Source organism: Mytilus edulis, chromosome 2, assembly GCF_963676685.1.
Source record: "Mytilus edulis chromosome 2, xbMytEdul2.2, whole genome shotgun sequence".
NCBI classification, from domain to species: Eukaryota; Metazoa; Mollusca; class Bivalvia; order Mytilida; family Mytilidae; genus Mytilus; species Mytilus edulis.
In genome coordinates this window covers 67,374,251-67,393,983 of record NC_092345.1, presented here as the reverse complement: position 1 = coordinate 67,393,983, position 19,733 = coordinate 67,374,251, and the positions used below count along the sequence as shown (strand labels likewise).

At 32.9% G+C, this 19,733-nt stretch overlaps 1 protein-coding gene across 1 annotated transcript; it reads left to right on the top strand.

Annotated features, from left to right (window-relative positions):
- Positions 1-10,265: 10,265 nt before the first annotated feature.
- Positions 10,266-17,812, top strand: LOC139510643 (uncharacterized). Its single transcript, XM_071297193.1, has 6 exons — positions 10,266-10,361; positions 11,443-11,583; positions 11,833-11,943; positions 14,652-14,850; positions 16,889-17,006; positions 17,574-17,812. Exons 1-6 carry the CDS (start codon positions 10,302-10,304, stop codon positions 17,728-17,730), a joined length of 786 nt encoding a protein of 261 aa, XP_071153294.1. The 5' UTR covers positions 10,266-10,301; the 3' UTR covers positions 17,731-17,812.
- The last annotated feature ends 1,921 nt before the right edge of the window (positions 17,813-19,733 follow it).

The following is a 19,733-nucleotide window of genomic DNA, read 5'->3' as shown; positions in this document are numbered from 1 at the left end:
GTAAACACAGAAGCTGTAGACTGTCTTACTCAGAATTGGTCTGGTGAAAACAATTGGATTGTACCACCTATTTACTTTGTGGTGAGAGCTATAAAACATGCTTGTAAAGCTAGAGGTACTTTAATTGTACCAAAATGGATATCTGCGACCTATTGGCCTTTCGTTTTTGATAAAAATATGAATTACAGAGATTACATATCTGATGTTATTGAATTTAAAAATACAAGTGATATTTTTGTAAGTGATTCTAATAGAAAATCCATTTTTGGCACTGAGTCTTTTATTGCTCCAGTATTGGCAGTAAAATTAGATGCGACAAGGATAACAAGGCCCTAGTGCACTAATGTGTATTGTAGCTGGCGAGGTCAAAGTGGCGAGGCCCTAGTACACGAATGTGTATTATAGCTGGCGAGGTTAAAGTGACGAGGCCCTAGTACACGAATGCGTATTGTAGCTGGCTAGGTTGTAGAAAGTATTGTTGTATTCAACACGGCACTAATGTATGTGTGTAGCTCAGAGGCGGATTTAGGGGGGGGCCCAGGGGGCCCGGGCCCCACCTTTTTGGGAAAAAATTTGGTTGCTTACATAGGGAATCACTGAAGCGTGACTGGAGCGGGCCCCCTCTTAGGTCAGTCAGTGGGCCCCCACTTATGAAAATTTCTGGATCCGCCACTGTAGCTGGCATGGTCAAATATAAATATTGGACAAGGTCCTGTTGTTTTACAGTGGCATGGTTAAATCATAATCTTTCAGTCAGTTTAATTGAAGTCTGGAGCTGGCATGTCAGTTAACTGCTAGTAGTCTGTTGTTATTTATGTATTATTGTCGTTTTGTTTATTTTCTTTGGTTACATCTTCTGACATCAGACTCGGACTTCTCTTGAACTGAATTTTAATGTGCGTATTGTTATGCGTTTACTTTTCTACATTGGTTAGAGGTATAGGGGGAGGGTTGAGATCTCACAAACATGTTTAACCCCGCCGCATTTTTGCGCCTGTCCCAAGTCAGGAGCCTCTGGCCTTTGTTAGTCTTGTATTATTTTAATTTTAGTTTCTTGTGTACAATTTGGAAATTAGTATGGCGTTCATTATCACTGGACTAGTATATATTTGTTTAGGGGCCAGCTAAAGGACGTCTCCGGGTGCGGGAATATCTCGCTACATTGAAGACCTGTTGGTGACCCTCTGCTGTTGTTTTTTATTTGGTCGGGTTGTTGTCTCTTTGACACATTCCCCATTTCCATTCTCAATTTTATTCACTTGTATATAAGTTTTAATACTTTGACATTTTATAATGTTTGTTTCACGATTGCACCTTTTTTAAATATTTTTCGAGTTGGTAGATGGAAACAGAATTCAGATATTTCGGATGAACTTTCTACATTGAAACCTAGATTACCAGAGTTCTGCTTGAGCTCACGTTCTCTGAACACTCGTAAAAAGTACAAGTATGCCTTTAATACTTTCTGTAAGTGGACTAAAATACATAATATTACTCCATTACCTTCATCTGATTATACACAGTTTCTCTATATTTGATTCACATTTCACAGAATGCAAAATCGGCCAGTAAGATAAATGAAGTAATATACGCCATTAGCTGGGCACATAAACTGGTTGGATTTAATTATCCTTGGTACATCTGAATTAGTAACGTTTGTTAACGAAAGAGCAAAGAGAAATTGGGACATTTTATCACTAAGAATGATCCTATTACACCAGACATTTTGCGAAAGATTGTTCATACTTATGGTCATCTTAATAGTAATCTTAAAGACTTAAGAACTGTTTGTATGTGTTTATTAAGCTATGCAGGTTTTTTAATGTTTTCAGAACTAGTTAATTTGAGAGGTATCGAAATAACGATTTATTCTACACACGCAAATTTATATTTGGCGAAGAGTAAAACTGATATTTATCGAGAAAGGAGGGATGTGGTTATTTCTAAAACTAATCTTGTAACTTGTCCTGTCTCTATGCTAGAACGATATCTCAAATTAGCTAGTATTACATCAAATTCTGATGAATTTATTTTTAGATCTGTTAATTTTTGTAAGTCTGATAACTCTTATAAACTTAGAAGTACCTGTCCGTTGTCATACACGAGGGCTAGGGAAATAGTTTATTTTCAAACCAAAAGCAATACAGCTTATAGGTATATCATAAATATGTACATGTATATCATAACAGAACATAACAGGAAATACTACTTTCAAGTTTACAGAGTATAGGCTTAGATAGTAAAAATTTGGACGGCATAGTCTCCGTTCAGGAGGGGCATCGGCTGCTGCAGCGGCTGGTGTAGAGGACAGATTGTTCAAAAAGCATGGTCGGTGGAAAAGTGGCACAGCAAAAAACGGTTATGTTAAAGAGTCTTTGAATGATAGTCTTTCTGTAACAAATAATATTGGAATTTAATTATGTATTTTTTCTTTTTATTTTTTCTTTACCCTTTCTTTATTTTTCGAAGCTTTGCTGCACACTGTCAGGCGAGCTGATTCAATACAAAGGTGTTGTGTTTATTTTGTAAATAATTTATGTTCGCTTGAAGTTATAAATTACAACATAAATGATAATATTCCATATACTTCTTATCGTGTTAATATACAAAATACTTGTGGTTTTTTCCAGAAGTCAGATAATGAATGTTTTCAGAGAGTTGGATGATAAACAAAGTGCATGAGGAGGTGTATACTTAGAAATTAATTGGATCACTTGTCCAGTATACTTATGGAAATACACAGGGAAAACCCCTAACAAATTAGGTCCTTGAATCTTGAATTTCAAGAAGTGTAGGAAAACATAACGACCGCTAATTGCGGGATGATTGTATAATGGTACATAAAGTCGCCAACTCCAATTATTAGTCAGAAAATTCCAATTATTGCAACAGTGGAATATTACAAGTTAAAATGTTCCTCTCATTATAAGATATTGGATTCAACAACGACAAGGTTTGACAAGAGATGAAAGGACTCAAATGAACTAATAAATGCGAACTTTATATTAACTGGTTCTCAGATATCTGTCAACCAAGTAACGTTGTGATATGGGCGATATCTTTTTGCGCCAAAAAGTAACTCATTTGCGCAACAACTTTATTGCGCCAATACTTCTTTTGCGCCACCTAATTTTCAAAACTATAGGTATCATTTGCGCCAATAAAGTAATCATCCTCATAAAATTATCCCGCTTTCTGGCTCGTTACACAATACAAAGTCATCCAATATTCTGTGAAATTCTGCTTGACTTTTAGGTTGAGCCCGATGCAGTTTTATTCTCTTCATATACATTGACTGACGCACATATCTTAAATCTTTCTTTTCTAAATTTTCTTCTTCAATTTTGAAGAGATCTGATTTTTTTTTTTTTTTAGAAGGTCGCTCTGGCAACATATCGGTTGCTTTTCTTTTGCACGCAGTTCTCAAAATTTGACGTTCTTGTTTCTGGACTTTTGTTTCATGACATATAATCTAATTCTCCATTCGAAATAATTGTACACGATTCATCTGTGAATAACCTAGCACAACACGACTTAACTGTACATCTCCACCTTATTTCTCCAGTTTTCCTTAACTGTTACATCTCCACCTTATGTCTCCAGTTTTCTGTACAAATGCCTGACGGAATTTTGTGTTTTTAACAATGATGACCGGTTTTTCCTCTATCAGACTATTTTCTTGAATGGTATATCAGACACTCTTGACTCGTGAAAAAATATTCTATTACTAAACAATTTAATTTTTGGTGAGTTTTTTTTAAATTTGATGAGTGTTCAATTAAATCTTTAGTGGACATTTTAATAATAGTACATGTATGCTATAGGTAAAACATGTGCAGGTATGATATAAGTAAAAAATATTTACAGGTAAATGTGGCGCAATTTCATTTCATTTATTGGCGCAATTAATACCATCAAAATAAAAGAGAGTGGCGCAATTAATACCTTTTCAAAACTGCCATTGGCGCAAATTGATTCTGCCCGTAATTGTCTCGTATGATTTTCTTACCCGAGACGCACGTTTCGTCTACAAATAAAGCTCTTAACCTAAAAAGGAATTGAATGCCAAATATAATACGAAGTTGAAGAGCATATAGGCTAAAATATTTTGAAAGGTTTTGTCTAATACAACAAAGGTGGTCTATTCCATGGGGAAAAAAGTCATTAGTATTTCGAACAATTTTAAGTTTTATAAACAATTAATCTAAAAGTATTACAATATGATTATCATGAACGTGTTGGCAAACTTGCATTACAAAACGCAATAGTTCGAGCGAAACTTTGAGGCATATGACTAAATATCCCAAATAATGCTATATTCCAAGCTTCCTCTGAGGAAATTGTTGAAAAAAGGGACATGACTTTTTCAACATTGGTGCTAGAGCCCAAAAAATATATATATGACAAATATCAGGGAATTAATACCAACCAAGTTAAAAACTTCATTTTGACTTAACTCCAAAAAAATAAGGTGTCAATTTTTGCACTCAGCGGGATTGCAAACTTGTCCCGGAGACTGTTACATGTATCGGAATCATATTTCTATATGAAATATGCACTCAAAAATTTGGGTTTTTTTTTTTTTTGGTTTTTGTTTTGTTATTTATGAAGCAAAAATATAAATAGAAGATTATTTCGTTTCAATTTAAATCTGGTAAAGATGCCATTAAAAGTACCCTTTGTTCCCCGGTGTTTGATATAGATAAAAGAAAGATTCCACATGTGTCATGCCGTAACTACTAATGTAGATGCTTAAATAATGACAAGATCTCCTTATAGAAAATTAAACTGTGAAGAAAATTTATTTATATATTATAGCTTTTTTTTTCCAAACCCCAACCCTTTTACATAAGTCTTATATATAACCTTTTCATTATAGATCCCGATGTATGTATAGCACTCTTAACTAATAATTTTAAGTAAGTTTAATTTGAGACTATTTTAATTTTTATTTGTAAATATATGCAGTTGTTACCTAACGTTTTCTTACACCCCAGCACATATGAATTATTATATATTTTTCAAAACTTTATGATGACAATCCTATGAATTAACTATGATATTTATTATTTAGTGATTATTATAATCAAATTCAGTGATTATTATAATCAAATTCAGTCATCTGTATATAAATAAATGTTTCCTTATGTTTTACGGTGTACATATAGTTGCTAAAACTATACTCATTGGGTAGTGCTCCACAATTAATGGAGGAATATACAAGAAACTGAACTGAACTGAACTGAACTGAACTAATAAAAACTTTGTATTTCCACGACACATGCTATGACAAATATCAGGGAATTAATACCAACCAAGTTATAGACTTCATTTTGACTTAACTCCAAAAATTAAGGTGTCAACTTTTGCACTCAACGGGATTGCAAACTTGTCCCGGAGACTGTTAACAGTTACATGTACTAGTACAGGAACATATATATTAGATATACTGTTCCCAGATGTATAGGAATCATATTTCTATATGCAATATGCACTCAAGAATTGTTTTGTTTTTGTTTTGTTTTGTTATCTATGAAGCAAAAATATAAATAGAATATTATTTCGTTTAAATTTAAATCTAGTAAAGTAACCCGAATAATTCAGTCGTTATATTCCGCTGATCTACGAAGGTTACATGTGTGAGAGAAAATCGGACACGGAAAGGGCTTGAATTATTCGAGTTACTAGTAAAGATGCCATTTAAAGAATCCTTTGTTCCCGTTGTTTGATATAGATAAAAGAAAGATTCCACATGTGCCATGCCTTAACTAGATGCTTAAGTAATAATAAAAACTTTGTATTTCCATGCCACATGCTATGTATCTCGTATGGGTAAAACAGTCAAAACATAAATATTTCATGATTCTAAAGCAAAGAATTTACCCATTTCTCACATCGAATATGCAAGAAGTGGCTATATAATGAATTTACTTTTCACGTGAAAGATTTGGTCAACAGGACCCACTTTATACCACCTGGTTATTTCGTTGTGAAAGTGTCATACAAATGTCAAAAGGTCTTGCACATATAAAACAGATGATCGATTGGTTATTGGTTTAAAAATGTTTAACCTTTGCCATATTTGAGGTGTCTGCCTCAGCAAGTGGACTAAGAGTTTTTTGGTTAACCATATCCGCCAAGTAGCTGAGAATGATATAATAAAATTTTGTGAATTTCAATTTATTAAAACCACACTTTTTGTGAAAATAGATTGTAGGTGTAAAATTGCAAATACATCAGGCAAGGTGTACCTTTCACTATGCTATTAACAATTATAGAACATATGTTATTCGTTCAATACCTCATCCTCCTTTACTGTTTGAATATACAATTAGATAACATAAAATGTTGAATTATTCGAAATTCTAAAGTTTTTCTTCCTCGGTTATATATAATAATATTGGCTCAATTATTTTATTAATTTTTGATGATCATCAACAACGTGTTTCCGAGCGTGTTTCTAACGTATCATACTATAAACTAGATTGTTTTAGTACGTTTTGTCACCGAGAGTATTATCACCCTGTAGAGCGCACTTGCTTTTGACATGAAATAACATCGATGCGTTCATTCCTCGTAGGTTTTACTGCTGATAGAATGTAAAATATTAGAAAAATTTAGATTTTTTTAACTGAAAGAATCCATGGCCTTAGCCGTTTTTGATAAAACGTTTCGGAATCTGTGGTTTTCAATGCTTTTCAAATTGGTATTTTGTTCCATTTGACATTCAAAAAATAATAAGTCGATAGTAACTGAAATTTCGTTTGTAGACGAATGCGTACCCAATTATAAGCCCATTTTTTATATCCCTTCGAAATACGTTCAAAAGATGGTAAGTTTTGCAGGTACATAAATAACAATGTCAAATTTGAGGAGTTTTTTTCGACATGGTCTTTGATTGAATGAAATCTGCTTGTTTGGGAAAATATTACGATTACTGTAGACTTCCCGTCTTCTTTTAATAGACTAATACTGCGTTCACACGTTATTCAAATTCGATTCGCATTTACTAATTTGAATTAGTTCAATTCGCATTGGAAACGTTTTACGTCCTAGGTAACGTAAATTCTAATACAAATTGAAATGAGCGTACAAATCGCTTTACTGTCCTAACGACTTTTAATTAATTAATTGATTTTAATTTAAATCGATTCACACATCAGTAAGTGTCCATACCACCGTTCAATTGGAATTATTGCGAATTAACTGATTCCAATTAAAGAAAACACATTTCTAATGCGAATTAGCTATTTCGAATTCGATTTGAATTAAAAAGAAAAGAGGAGTGTTTGAACGCGATTAACGAAATCGATTCGATTTGAATTACGTGTGAACGTGTCATGAGATCATACACGGTGTATCCCTGTTCTGTCTTGTTTGTCGAGAGAAACGCCAAATGCGTGCTTTTTTATCGGATACTTTGTAATTGAAACTGGCCTAATTTGTTATGACGACAAATTACAAACTTATGGTATCTCATTTTGCCCGTGTTTTAGTCTGATAAGTTGCGTGCTTTCTAATTTGAGAAACAATAAAGAAAGACTCAAAGTAATTTGTTTCGTAACTGAACATGATTTGTTTTCCTTACACTCATTGTAATGGTCTGTAAAAAGTCACGACTATGACTCAATACACTTAAATATGGAGCAAAATCTTAGAGGAGACCTCCATATAAGATTTGCCGAAGCTACCAACAGTTTAAAGTAAAACAAATTATGTACAGGTATACAAAATACTTTGAGTCTTTTTCTTAAATTTAAAAGCACAAGACTTATTATAAGACTTAAGAAACGGACAAAATGAAATGCTGGAAGTTTGTTATTTACCATCATCACAAAGTAGTAGGTGGCGGCGTTTGAATTACACAGTATCAGATCAAAGCCCAAATATATGCAAAATCATTGTTTTTAATAAATGCCTCTACCTCTTGATGAACAAAATCTGACAACTCGAGCAACACATTAAATTTCGATGAAAAAATATTCTTAAAGAAGAAGCTATCATTTTGTTGATTTCTATGATAGGAATTCATTTATTTATAAATCATACTGAAAATAATCGGCAAAAATAGTTTTTTAACCGGAGACTTGCATATGGAGCCTCGAAATCTGCAACACGGAAAACTAGGGAGCGGTATTGAGATACCAGAGCACTGCCAACGTCTGCATTGCTTGTTGTTAATAGTAATGGTCGATTCCTTTCGTGCAATACATTGTTTGGTACTAACAGTTCTTTTGATACTTGAACTTACCTTGATCTTTTTTCTCCGCTTCAAAACCGCCGCCCCATTTCAAACATTAGATTACAGATTGTGTTAGATTAATGACAATAAAGATCTAAGTTAAATCACTTGATAATTATAGTTAATACATATCAGTAGAAGAGGGGCGAAAGATACCAAAGCGACAGTCAAACTCATAGATCTAAACTAAACTGTCAACTAAAGAATAAGCATCACGAACCCCCATCAAATAGTGGGGATAATATCATGTGCTCCGGAAGGGTAAGCATATCCTGCTCCACATGTGGTACTTGCGTGTTGCTCATGTTAATACAAATCCGGTAAATAGTCTAATTCGGTATGTCACATTCGTGAAAAGAGAAAGGGATTCATTGATTGTAGTTATGACACAAGGATCATATCTGATATCAGATTGTTTGTGTTGAAAATAAGCGTTTTGTTACAATAAGCGATCAAAAATAAACAGTTTTAAAACCTTTTAATTTAAAACACATTATTTAAACGATATACTAGTATTTGAATAAGACCCTCAACATATTGCAATTACAAAAAAAATACTAGTAATTGTTCTACAAGTTCTGATGTACAACAATTTTGGTTTTGTTTTTAAATCAGACCTCAAATTTTCAACTGGAAATTTAGTTTGTTAACGTAAAATTTCATGTAGTGCTTATGAAAACATTACAGGCGTATTACAGATTTGAAAAGATCTTAAACTGGGACAACATATTGACAATCATGCGATTTCTTCGAAAAAGTAATGAAACGTCAGGATGTGTATACTTAAAACAATACTTAAGATATTATTAAATTATATCGCCCCCAAAATGTTCACATAGGAAATTCGATTTCGATATTTCTCCGAACCAATTAAGTTATCAAAATTCTTTGTATACTTTGAGAACTTTTCAGCATTTGGTGGGAAAATCCAGCAACTACGTGTGTAGGAGTCCTTTACCGCAGTATAAATACAGTTGCAGACCCAAATTTAATAGACAAAGTCGACAATTCTTTAAGGTAAGTGACAAAAATTATATCATTGATTGTTTTCTTTTATCGATTAGTTAAGCAAGGGAGAACTGATATTAGAGTATTAAAAGGTGAATAATATTTCTGATTTTAAAGAATTATAGTTTAATTAAGATTTTACAAAAATGAAAACATACTAACAGAAACCAATACTTGCAGTAATTACACCTTATGTAAGAATCCGGGGTTTTGATTGGTTAATAGCCAGTGTATTTTTCACCAATTTACTGTTATCAAATGAATATCGTTCATTTTTAACGCCGCCGGGGTATTTGCTAAAAGGATATGCTTTTTTTACCCTCTCTGCCGTGGTATTTGCCAAAAAATACTCTATCCGACTGGACGCTTGTAACGCCACGATCATCAATGCGTTTTAGTACATTAACATTCGGTGTAATTAAACAGATATATCATGTTATTGAGGGGTATTTGCGAAAAATACCAGTCTTGAGAATGAATTTCCCTCGCCTTACGGCTCGTGAAATTTAACATTCTCTCGACTGGTATTTTTCGCAAATACCTCTCCTTAACATGATATATCTGTTCAAAATAGCATGAAAAATATAAATTTAAATGCAGTTTATTATTTTTTTTTAATCAAAAATTCTTAGTTATTAAAACAAGTTCATAACTTGATGGGGTTGATTTTGCGATTGGCAAATTGTTTAGACATTGGTCTATTGTTTGAAACTTTCTGATGACTGAATATGTCTTTTTTATATTGTTGGGTTGCTGTCTAGTTTGAGTCAGCTCGCACTATGTTATTAAAATAGCCTTGATAAGATTTATTTGAGATGTGAACTACATAAATCACTTGGTCTTGCAACCAAGGCAAATTAATTGTCCACAAGAGAACAGGACTGCATGGTCCTCTTGGATTAGCTTTGACGGAGGGATTGCAATCTTAGTTTAAATGAACTTACAACATGATTTTATGACATGAAAATATGTTTACGCACTGTTTTTCATAAATCAATTCGTTTATTTCTTTTATAGAGTATTTTAGGTAAAGATTGAACTGAACATAACAATGTTTAGTATGAAGATATGTGTGATGTTGTTGGTGTCATTTGTTACAGCATTTGATTTGGTATGTAACTGTATAATGTAACACACATATGTCACAGATATATTCACCAGTAATTAAAACTATTGATTATTTTTCTGGCTCAACTGACCAATCGGTGCAATTACATAGTATGCATCTGTAGCCTTAATTAATTTATTTTAAAAATCCGAAATTAACATAAATATTCCTTCACGCACTTTATAGTTAAAAAATGTTTTAATCCATATATAATCAGCAATTCACTAAAATACTTTGAAATGATATGGAAACTTTAAATCTCATTCAGACTGAATATCCCCCCCCCCCCCCACCCCGAACATTACCATCACATGACATGTAGTATAACTTTACTTCAATGTCTGCATTTTGAAACGTACCTAGATTTTTTCATTCTTTTGCGAATTAATGTTTTTGATAGAATAATTGAACATGATTTAGATTTGCTACATTTCATAAAATATTTGAGGAACTTTTTCGTTCGTTGTATTTTGCATCACAAAAGTTTCAGATTAATGTATACATGGTGGCTATATGGTCATTTTTATAAATAAATTGTTTGCAAAAATATGAATTAATCGAAATAATAAGGATTTTATTTTCCAAGGCATAGATTACCTTAGCCGTATTTGGCACAACTTTCTTGTTCAATGCTCTTAAACTTTATACTCGTTTGGCTCTCTTATTTTTTTTAACTGAGCGTCACTAATGAGTCGTATGCCGTCGAAATGCGCGTCTGGAATATCAATTTTATAATCCTGGTACTTTTGATAACTATTGACATGAATGACGTATTTCAAAGATTTCATAAAAAAATTTCTTTTCTAAAGCGATTATAATTGGAGAGAGAAAGAAACCAACGGGACTTTCATACTCATAAGTCGAAAACAAACGGACAAACCTTTGCGATAAAAAAAACCGAGGATAACCATTGATTTTTTTTGTCGTGGGGTTGGCGTTACAATTGCGTTTTCTGAAACTTTTTTTTTCTCAAGTGTACTCTCTGCGATTTTGATTTTACTATTAGCATTGCAATGTAAATATTCAAAATGACAGATCTTATGTTGAGACAAATTTTTTATTTTAATATAATTTTTGTTTGCAGAAATTTGATTACCAGATCAGTGAAGGGAAAGCCAGATTTGTTGAAAATATAGAAACTAATCTAGGAAAGAATATAGTTAAAATTCATACTCCAGCACATAACGATGTTCTTGAATCATACCTCATGCAAGATTTCCAAAAGGTTTGTAATGAAAATTGGGTAGGTCAGACATATCATCGAACAATAAATATGAAAACACACGAAATTGAAAATCTGAAGAATAACATTTAATTGGTAGGATAAAATAAGATGCCAGATATATATCATTGTTGTTTAACACTTAATATCCGATGATCAGATGGTTATCTATATTTTAAAACATAATGAGATGAGAATGAGTACTGTATTCCGCATATATTACATAACGCTAAATTTATCTTTTAATTAAAGGGAAAGCAAATACGATGTCTTCCATCTTTACGTCAATGTAGACTGAGGGATATTGATAGAAAGACTTCCTCTGATGCTGGCAAAGTTACAGAGTCATTTGTACACAGCTGGGTATGCATTAGACTCATTTTAACATGGATATTATTATGAATATAATGAAAAGGACAAAGAAAACATCAAATTCTAGTATGCAAAGATTTACAGACAACACCATAGCTAATAGAAATAAAAACCGCAAACAACCCCGAAAACGTTACACAGAAATAAAAAAAAAATCCTAGTACTAATCTAATCAAAACCGGAATTTGGTTCGGAGTTGCTCCAGAAAGGTAAACTGTTTCAGCTCCGAATCAAGATAAGAAGACACATATTAAACAAATGTAAATAAATGATAAGGAGCTGAGATTTGATGAACAATCAAATATTAGCTGCAAAGTATAAATTACGAAGTATATTCAGTCAGCAAAGAAATTGAAATGATCAAACTCTTGATTGTTCAAATATTACCAGGATTATAAGTTAGTACGCCAAACGCGCGTTTCGTCTACATAAGACTCATCAGTGACGCTCATATCAAAATAGTTATAAAGCCAAACAAGAACAAAGTTGAAGAGCATTGAGGATCCAAAATTCCAAAAAGTTGTGCCAAATACGGCTAAGGTAATCTTTTCCTTGGACAAGAAAATCCTTAGTTTTTCGAAAAATTCAAAAACACAAATGTATCGAGTAATGTATTTTCATATGTTAATGGATGTTACGACAATTTAATTACAATGGAATATAAAGCAAAACGTATATCTGAATACAAAAGAAGTATTTTGCTTAAAATATTGAATAGCAACACTCCTAGTTATGTCTCGCGTACGACAGATAGTAGAGGGGCATTGTGTTTTCCAGTTTGTTGCGTCTTTCCATCAGTTCTTTGGCAGGTTAAAGTAAAGTTAAGTTAGTCTGTGATCATATTAACTCGAAACCTAGTTCCCTAGTTCATTATTAGGTGAACCGTTCAATATGTATGCCAAATATGAGGTTTTGAGCAATTTCTGACAGTTCACTGAAAGATTGAAAAAGAAGGACAAAAGATACCAGAGGGACAGTCAAACTCATAAATCGAAATAAACTGACAACGCCATGTCTAAAAATGAAAAAGACAAACAGACAAACAAAAGTACACATGACACACCATATAAAACTAAAGAATAAGCAACACGAACTCCACCAAAAACTTGGGGTGATCTGAGATGCTCCCGGGAAGGGTAAGCAGAATCTGCTCCACGTATGGCACCTGTCGTGTTGCCCATTTTATAACAAATAAGATAAATAGTGTAATTCGGTAGGTCACATTCATGAAAGGGAAGGGGGTTGTAGTTACAACGTAAGGAACATATCCGATATCATCTGTAAAACAGTTATTCTATAACGGTCAACCAACTCGTGATGGCGCCCGTAAAATTTACGAAGGGATGATTTCAACTTCACAATTTTGAACTCTTGGTTAAGTAGCTTCGTTGTGAGCAGCAACCCTCTATCAAGAAGTTCATGATAGGAAATACAAGCACAGAAATATCGTACTTGTATTGGAGTGTGATAATGCTAGTGAGCATGGTGTCTTACGGGTACATTTCCTAGGACCTTATATATTCAAGAGTTCCCTAACATAATTCACCTGATAGATTGTTGATTCTTACAATGGTTCTAAATGGTAAAGCTAAAGTGCTCTCTTCGAAAGTCATTACTTTGTACAGCGTTGCGAAAATTTCATGCTACTGATATGACTCCGGATATGTCCGGCATTTTGTCACAATCCCCTCCTCTCTTCTAGTTTATGAAATAACTGTTGCCGAATTATCACATTGTTTAAACTGGGAATCATGTAGACGAGGAATGACACTTGTAAAACAATATCTGCTTATCCTTATGACATAGGAATACACGACCAATTTTTGTCTTTAAAATGTTCATATTGCTTTCTTTCGCTTAAAGTTATTGCATGTTACCTTCCTATATGTTGATAGTTATCAAAGGTACCAGGATTATAATTTAGTACGCCAGACGCGCGTTTCGTCTACATAAGACTCATCAGTGACGCTCATATCAAAATATTTATTAAGCAAAACAAGTAAAAAGTTGGTTGAAATTGTCTTGTGTATTCTTTGTCATGAAAAAAAAGCCGATGTGTCGTTTGAAATTAGAAATGTTTCATTTGATAGTGTCTGCGGTCTGTTTTCTTATTACCACATTGATGTATAATAAATGCTTTTCAGTAGAGTACGTTTATTGGCGGGGACCACCACATCTCTAACATTTTCTTTTTTATTCAGCTGATATAATATTTTTTATGCCCCACCTACGATAGTAGAGGGGCATTATGTTTTCTGGTCTGTGCCTCCGTTCGTCCATCCGCTTCAGGTTAAAGTTTTTGGTCAAGGTAGTTTTTGAAGAAGTTGAAGTCCAATCAACTTGAAACTTAGTACATTTGTTCCCCATGATATGATCTTTCTAATTTTAATGCCAAATTATAGTTTTGACCCCAATTTCATGTTCCACTGAACATAGAAAATGATAGTGCGAAGTTCAGGTTAAAGTTTTTGGTCAAGGTAGTTTTTGATGAAGTTAAAGTTACATCAACTTAAAACTTAGTACACATGTTCTCTATGATATGATCTTTCTAATTTTAATTCCAATTAAAAGTTTTGACCCCAATTTTACGGTCCACTGAACATAGAAAATGATAGTGCGAGTGGGGCAGTCGTGTACTATGGACACACTCTTGTTGTTAATAAATTCCAATCAACTGATAAAGAGTTTTTTTGTTTCAGAACAAAGGCACAAATAGTATATCAAGCATAAATGCTACAGTGATAAGAGAGATGTATTATGTTGACGGCGAAGAAGTAGCAAACACTGTTTCACTTGGGGAGGACTTAAGGAAATTTTATGAAAGCTTTGAATACCCTCTTTACATGGAAAAGAATATACCAACTGACGCTGTAGTACTCAATATAACCAATACTTCTGGTATGTTTATATCACAATGTAACTGATAAAATTTAATTGGCACGTCAATATAATGACATAAGTATTGGAGGTTAATATCAACTTTCTTAAATACTTCTGATAATATGTTAAACTATAGACTATCATATATTTCAACCTCACAAATCCTTGAAACAAGATGTGTAAGTTATCGCGCTTTCCTTATTTTTTGTATTTCTGATCGTGGCTAACAAATCTAATAACAAGAATCAGTGCTGGTTTCTCTAATATATTATATTAGTTTTTTTCGTGTATTGTTTTTTGCATAAATTGTGCCGTCAGTTTTCGTGTTTGCATGGTTTCACATTTTTACATTCCTTTACCATGCGGGGGTTTTGCTAAATTTTTTAAAAGTATAATATACCGAACTCGAAAGTTAATTAGACTAGAGACTCTCAAGAGCCTGTGTCGCTCGCCTTGGTCTATTTGCATATTAAACAATGGACACAGATAAATTCATGACAAAATTGTGTTTTGGTGATCAGGATGTGTTTGTAGATCTTACTTTACTGGACATTGTTCTTGCTACAATTATCTATAATGGCCCAGTAATTACAGGGGGAAATATATTCTTAAAATTTACCAAAAAATACAAAAAATTATGAAAATTGTTTAAAAATGTCTATAAAGGGCAATAACTCCTTAAGGGGTAAACTGACAATTTTGCTGATTTGACTTATTTGTAGATCTTACTTTGCTGAAAATTATTGCTGTTTACAGTTTATCTCTATCTATTATAATATTCAAGATAATAACCAAAAATTGCAAAATTACCTTAAAATTACTAATTCTGGGGTAGCAACGCAACAACAGGTTGTCTGTTTTGTCTGAAAATTTCAGGGCAGATAGATCTTGACCTGATAAACAATTTATTCCTGTCAGATTTGCTCTAAATGCTTTGGTTTCAGAGATATAAGCCAAAATCTACATTTTACCCCTTTGTCCTATTTTTAGCCATGGCGGCAATCTTGGTTGGTTGGCAGGGTCACGCCACACATTTTTTAAACTAGATACCCCAATGATGATTGTGGCCAAGTTTGGATTAATTTGGCCCAGTAGTTTCAGAGGAGAAGATTTTTGTAAAAGATTACTAAGATTTATTAAAAATGGTTAAAAATTGACTATAAAGGGCAATAACTCATAAAGGGGTCAACTGACCATTTCGGTCGAGTTGACTTATTTGTAAATCTTACTTTGCTGAACATTATTGCTGTTTACAGTTTATCTCTATCTATAATAATATTCAAGATAATAACAAAAAACGGTAAAATTTCCTTAAAATTACCAATTTAGGGGCAGCAACCCAACAACGGGTAGTCCGATTCATCTGAAAATTTCAGGCTGATAGATCTTGACCTGATAAACAATTTTACCCCCCATGACAGATTTGCTTTAAATGCTTTGATTTTTTAGTTATAAGCCAAAAACTGCATTTTACCCCTATGTTCTTTTTTTAGCCATGGCGGCTATCTTGGTTGGTTGGCCGGGTCACCGGACACATTTTTTAAACTAGATACCCCAATGATGATTGTGGCCAAGTTTGGTTAGATTTGGCCCAGTAGTTTCAGAGTAGAAGATTTTTGTAAAAGTTAACGACGACGGACGCCGGACCCAAAGTGATGAGAAAAGCTCACTTGGCCCTTCGGGCCAGGTGAGCTAAAAAGGAGAAGCCCACTCCAATTGACACAATCAAATGTTATTAAAATGTTACACGTTGTTTATGACCATACGATTATCTATAATTGTTAACTTCTACGTCATTTGGTCTAGGATGGAGAGTTGTCTTATTGGTAATCATACCATATTTTGAATTTCTTATTTCTATTATCCATGAAACAAGATATTATCACACTTGATTTAACTTTTTCCAAACGTATTTTCATTTTCTCTATTTTGCTTAAGTCAATAAGAAATATTTATTCACAACCATGTGCATATATAAGACTCACAATCAATTATTAAAAATGCATAGCAAATGTGAAAGATTTTATTATTTTACAAAGGCCTGCAATAATTTCAGGAAGACGGTTCAAAAGGACAATCACTCCACTGTCCCCTTGTGACAACGGAGCAGTACCTCGAATAGTTTATGGTATGGATAACGGGAGATCATGCAACTATCTTAAGATATGTGGAGAGTAAGTATTATTGTCAAAGTTTTGCTGCACACAGAGAAAAGGAATCAAATTCTACACCTCTGCATTCATTAACGGTACATTACATCTCTTTCTTTCATTTTCAACATCTTCTTTCAATGAAATATTAGTTAAAATTGACGAAACACATGTTTTGCGTAATGGCATATACAATTATAACTGTTACATTATATAATCCGATATCGTTGATGAGTGTAACAGCTTCGATTATATACGATTACTGAAATGGTCTATAGGCTAATTTTGTTGAATACAGGTATTAAATCGATTCTTTAACAATTCTTCCAACAATTCAAAAGTCCCGTGAAAACCTCTGTCAATTCAACAAGATTCGTACTTTCATCATTGGAAATGTATTTTCACTGTTGAATTCTCCTTTTTTCATTTTTATCACAAAAATCTAGTTGTTCATTGTAATCCTCAATTTCTACAATTGTTTCGGTCTAATTAATTTTATATCTGAATAAATGAGATTTCTCATATTTGTTTTGATATTTTTTTTAATATCGATTGTGAATGTATTATTAATAATCTTTTTTTATGTTTTAGTATTATATCTGTAAACAACAAGATGGTATTCTCAGATTGTGGAAATCTGCACATTGAATCGCCGCTAGCATATATGTGTTTATGCTGCCCCGAGATTACAAAAATCAATCCATACGGAGGTCAGTGTCAATGTTCAAAGATGGGACAGGCACATTAGAAAATCTATGATAAATGTGTACTGTCTGCTTTATATGGTGCATCATTTGAATAGAAAATAAACTAGTTGAAGCATTTAACAAGTCCTTTTTGTTCATTCTTTTTTATTATTGTTATTACTGATAAAAGGAACCAATTTTTGGTTTAAAAAAAAACCATTTAAATGGATTCGGTAAATTGAAACTGAGAAAGATTGATTGTTGATTGCTTAAAGGGGCACTAGCTGTCAAATTCATTGTAACCGATTTGACTCAAATTCTCATATTTGGTTTATAACAATGTAAAACATTTATCCAAACTATCAAAAGTCTAAAATAAACAGTTTACAGAGCATGGGGTAGATAATATATAGGTTCGTTTCGTGTGTATTTTAGTCCAGACGCCATCTAATTAACTATCGATTTGACCTCAGATGACCATATAAGCGATGTAAACAAAAATAAAGATACGAATAGATTAAACCAACACGTGCAATTGCATTTTTATAGGTCTGTTTGATTTTATTTTATAGATTAAAAATAGATGTTTCTCATTGTTTTTAACCATATAAGAATGCTTTTATGTGCATCGAATTAGTAATCAAATGATTTACCGTAGTTTCACTTTCATTGTTGACATTCTGTTTCTTTAAATAACCAGTACACGTACACTGCATGCGTTGTCAATCTCTAGCTAGGGGTTAACTTGAAGTTCACATGAATACCGGTTAGAATGATGATGACGTTTTCACTTGCAAGTGAATCAGTCAAAAATTATGTTTAATCGCTTATTTCAACAAAATTAAAGGAAATTGATTCCTAAAAGCAAATTATTATTTCATTATTCCAATTTGATTAATGATTGATTTAAAAAAAATCATACTTTATTTTTTTATATATATCGTAGCTAGTGCCCCTTTAAGGCATCATGTCAAATAGTTTATATATGTCAAGAGTAAGAACAGAACAATAAGTAATACAATTTGAAGTTTGAACACGGTAGGAGAATCTACTGCCTCTGGGTTACTGTTGAAAATCTAACTGCCATATTCCTGACTTGGTACAAGCCATTTTAAGAATAAATGGTTGGTTAAATCTGGTTAAATGCTATGAGTCGTGTCACCATTTTTTTATTTGGTTATGATGTTGTATTTGTACGTAATTCTGATCAGATGTTGTTAAATGGCTTATCGTTTGTAAGTTTGTAGTCTATTTTATTCAAATGGGTCAAAGTTGTAACAAGAACTCTGCCTTGAAGTGTGACTCAAACTCGAAGTCCAACTCGAAACTCAATGCTAACTAGAACTTTAATTCTAAGCATGACTTGAATTCGAAAAATAACTTAAAGTTTAATGACTTGAATTCGAAAACTAACTAAAAGTTTAACTCAAACAGTAACCCGAACTTTAATTTGAACACTAATTCGATGGATGGTCACACTCATTCAAGGCACATACAACGTGGAAATCTATCTAAAAATAGAACAGATTTTTTCCGAATTGGTCATGTGGTTTTACCTGATCAAGTAATGGGATAACCATATCAAATCAAAGAGCTGATAGCTCTGAGGTGGAAGAAGGTGAATAAAAGGTACATTGAATTACTATAAAAGTAGCCCCACTTACCCAGCCTGCTTTGTTCCATTATCATTGACGTATTATTTTTTTTCCTTCAAACAAGAGTGTGTCAAAAGTACATGGATTTCCCATCCGTACAATCATTTTCTATGTTCAGTGGACTGTGAAAATTAGGTAAAATCTTTAATTTGGCAGTAAAATTAGAAAGATCATATCATAAGGAACACATGTGTACTAAGTTTCAAGTTGATTGGATTTCAACTTCATCAAAAACTACCTCGACCATAAACTTTAACCCGAAGCAAAACGGACGGACAGACGAGAAAACGTAATGCCCATAAATGGGACATAAAAATAGTAAGATTTTTTACATACCCACCAACTTTTGAAAGTTCCTATGGGGGTTTTTAGTGCGAGACAATATTAAAGGTTACAATTTTTAGCGAGGT

Coding starts and splice junctions, on each gene's coding strand:
- LOC139510643 (XM_071297193.1), top strand. CDS start 10,302: ATGTTTAGTATGAAGATATGTGTGATGTTGTTGGTGTCATTTGTTACA. Junction 14,851..16,888: donor CAATATAACCAATACTTCTG/GTATGTTTATAT, acceptor CAATAATTTCAG/GAAGACGGTTCAAAAGGACA. Junction 17,007..17,573: donor TATCTTAAGATATGTGGAGA/GTAAGTATTATT, acceptor TTTATGTTTTAG/TATTATATCTGTAAACAACA.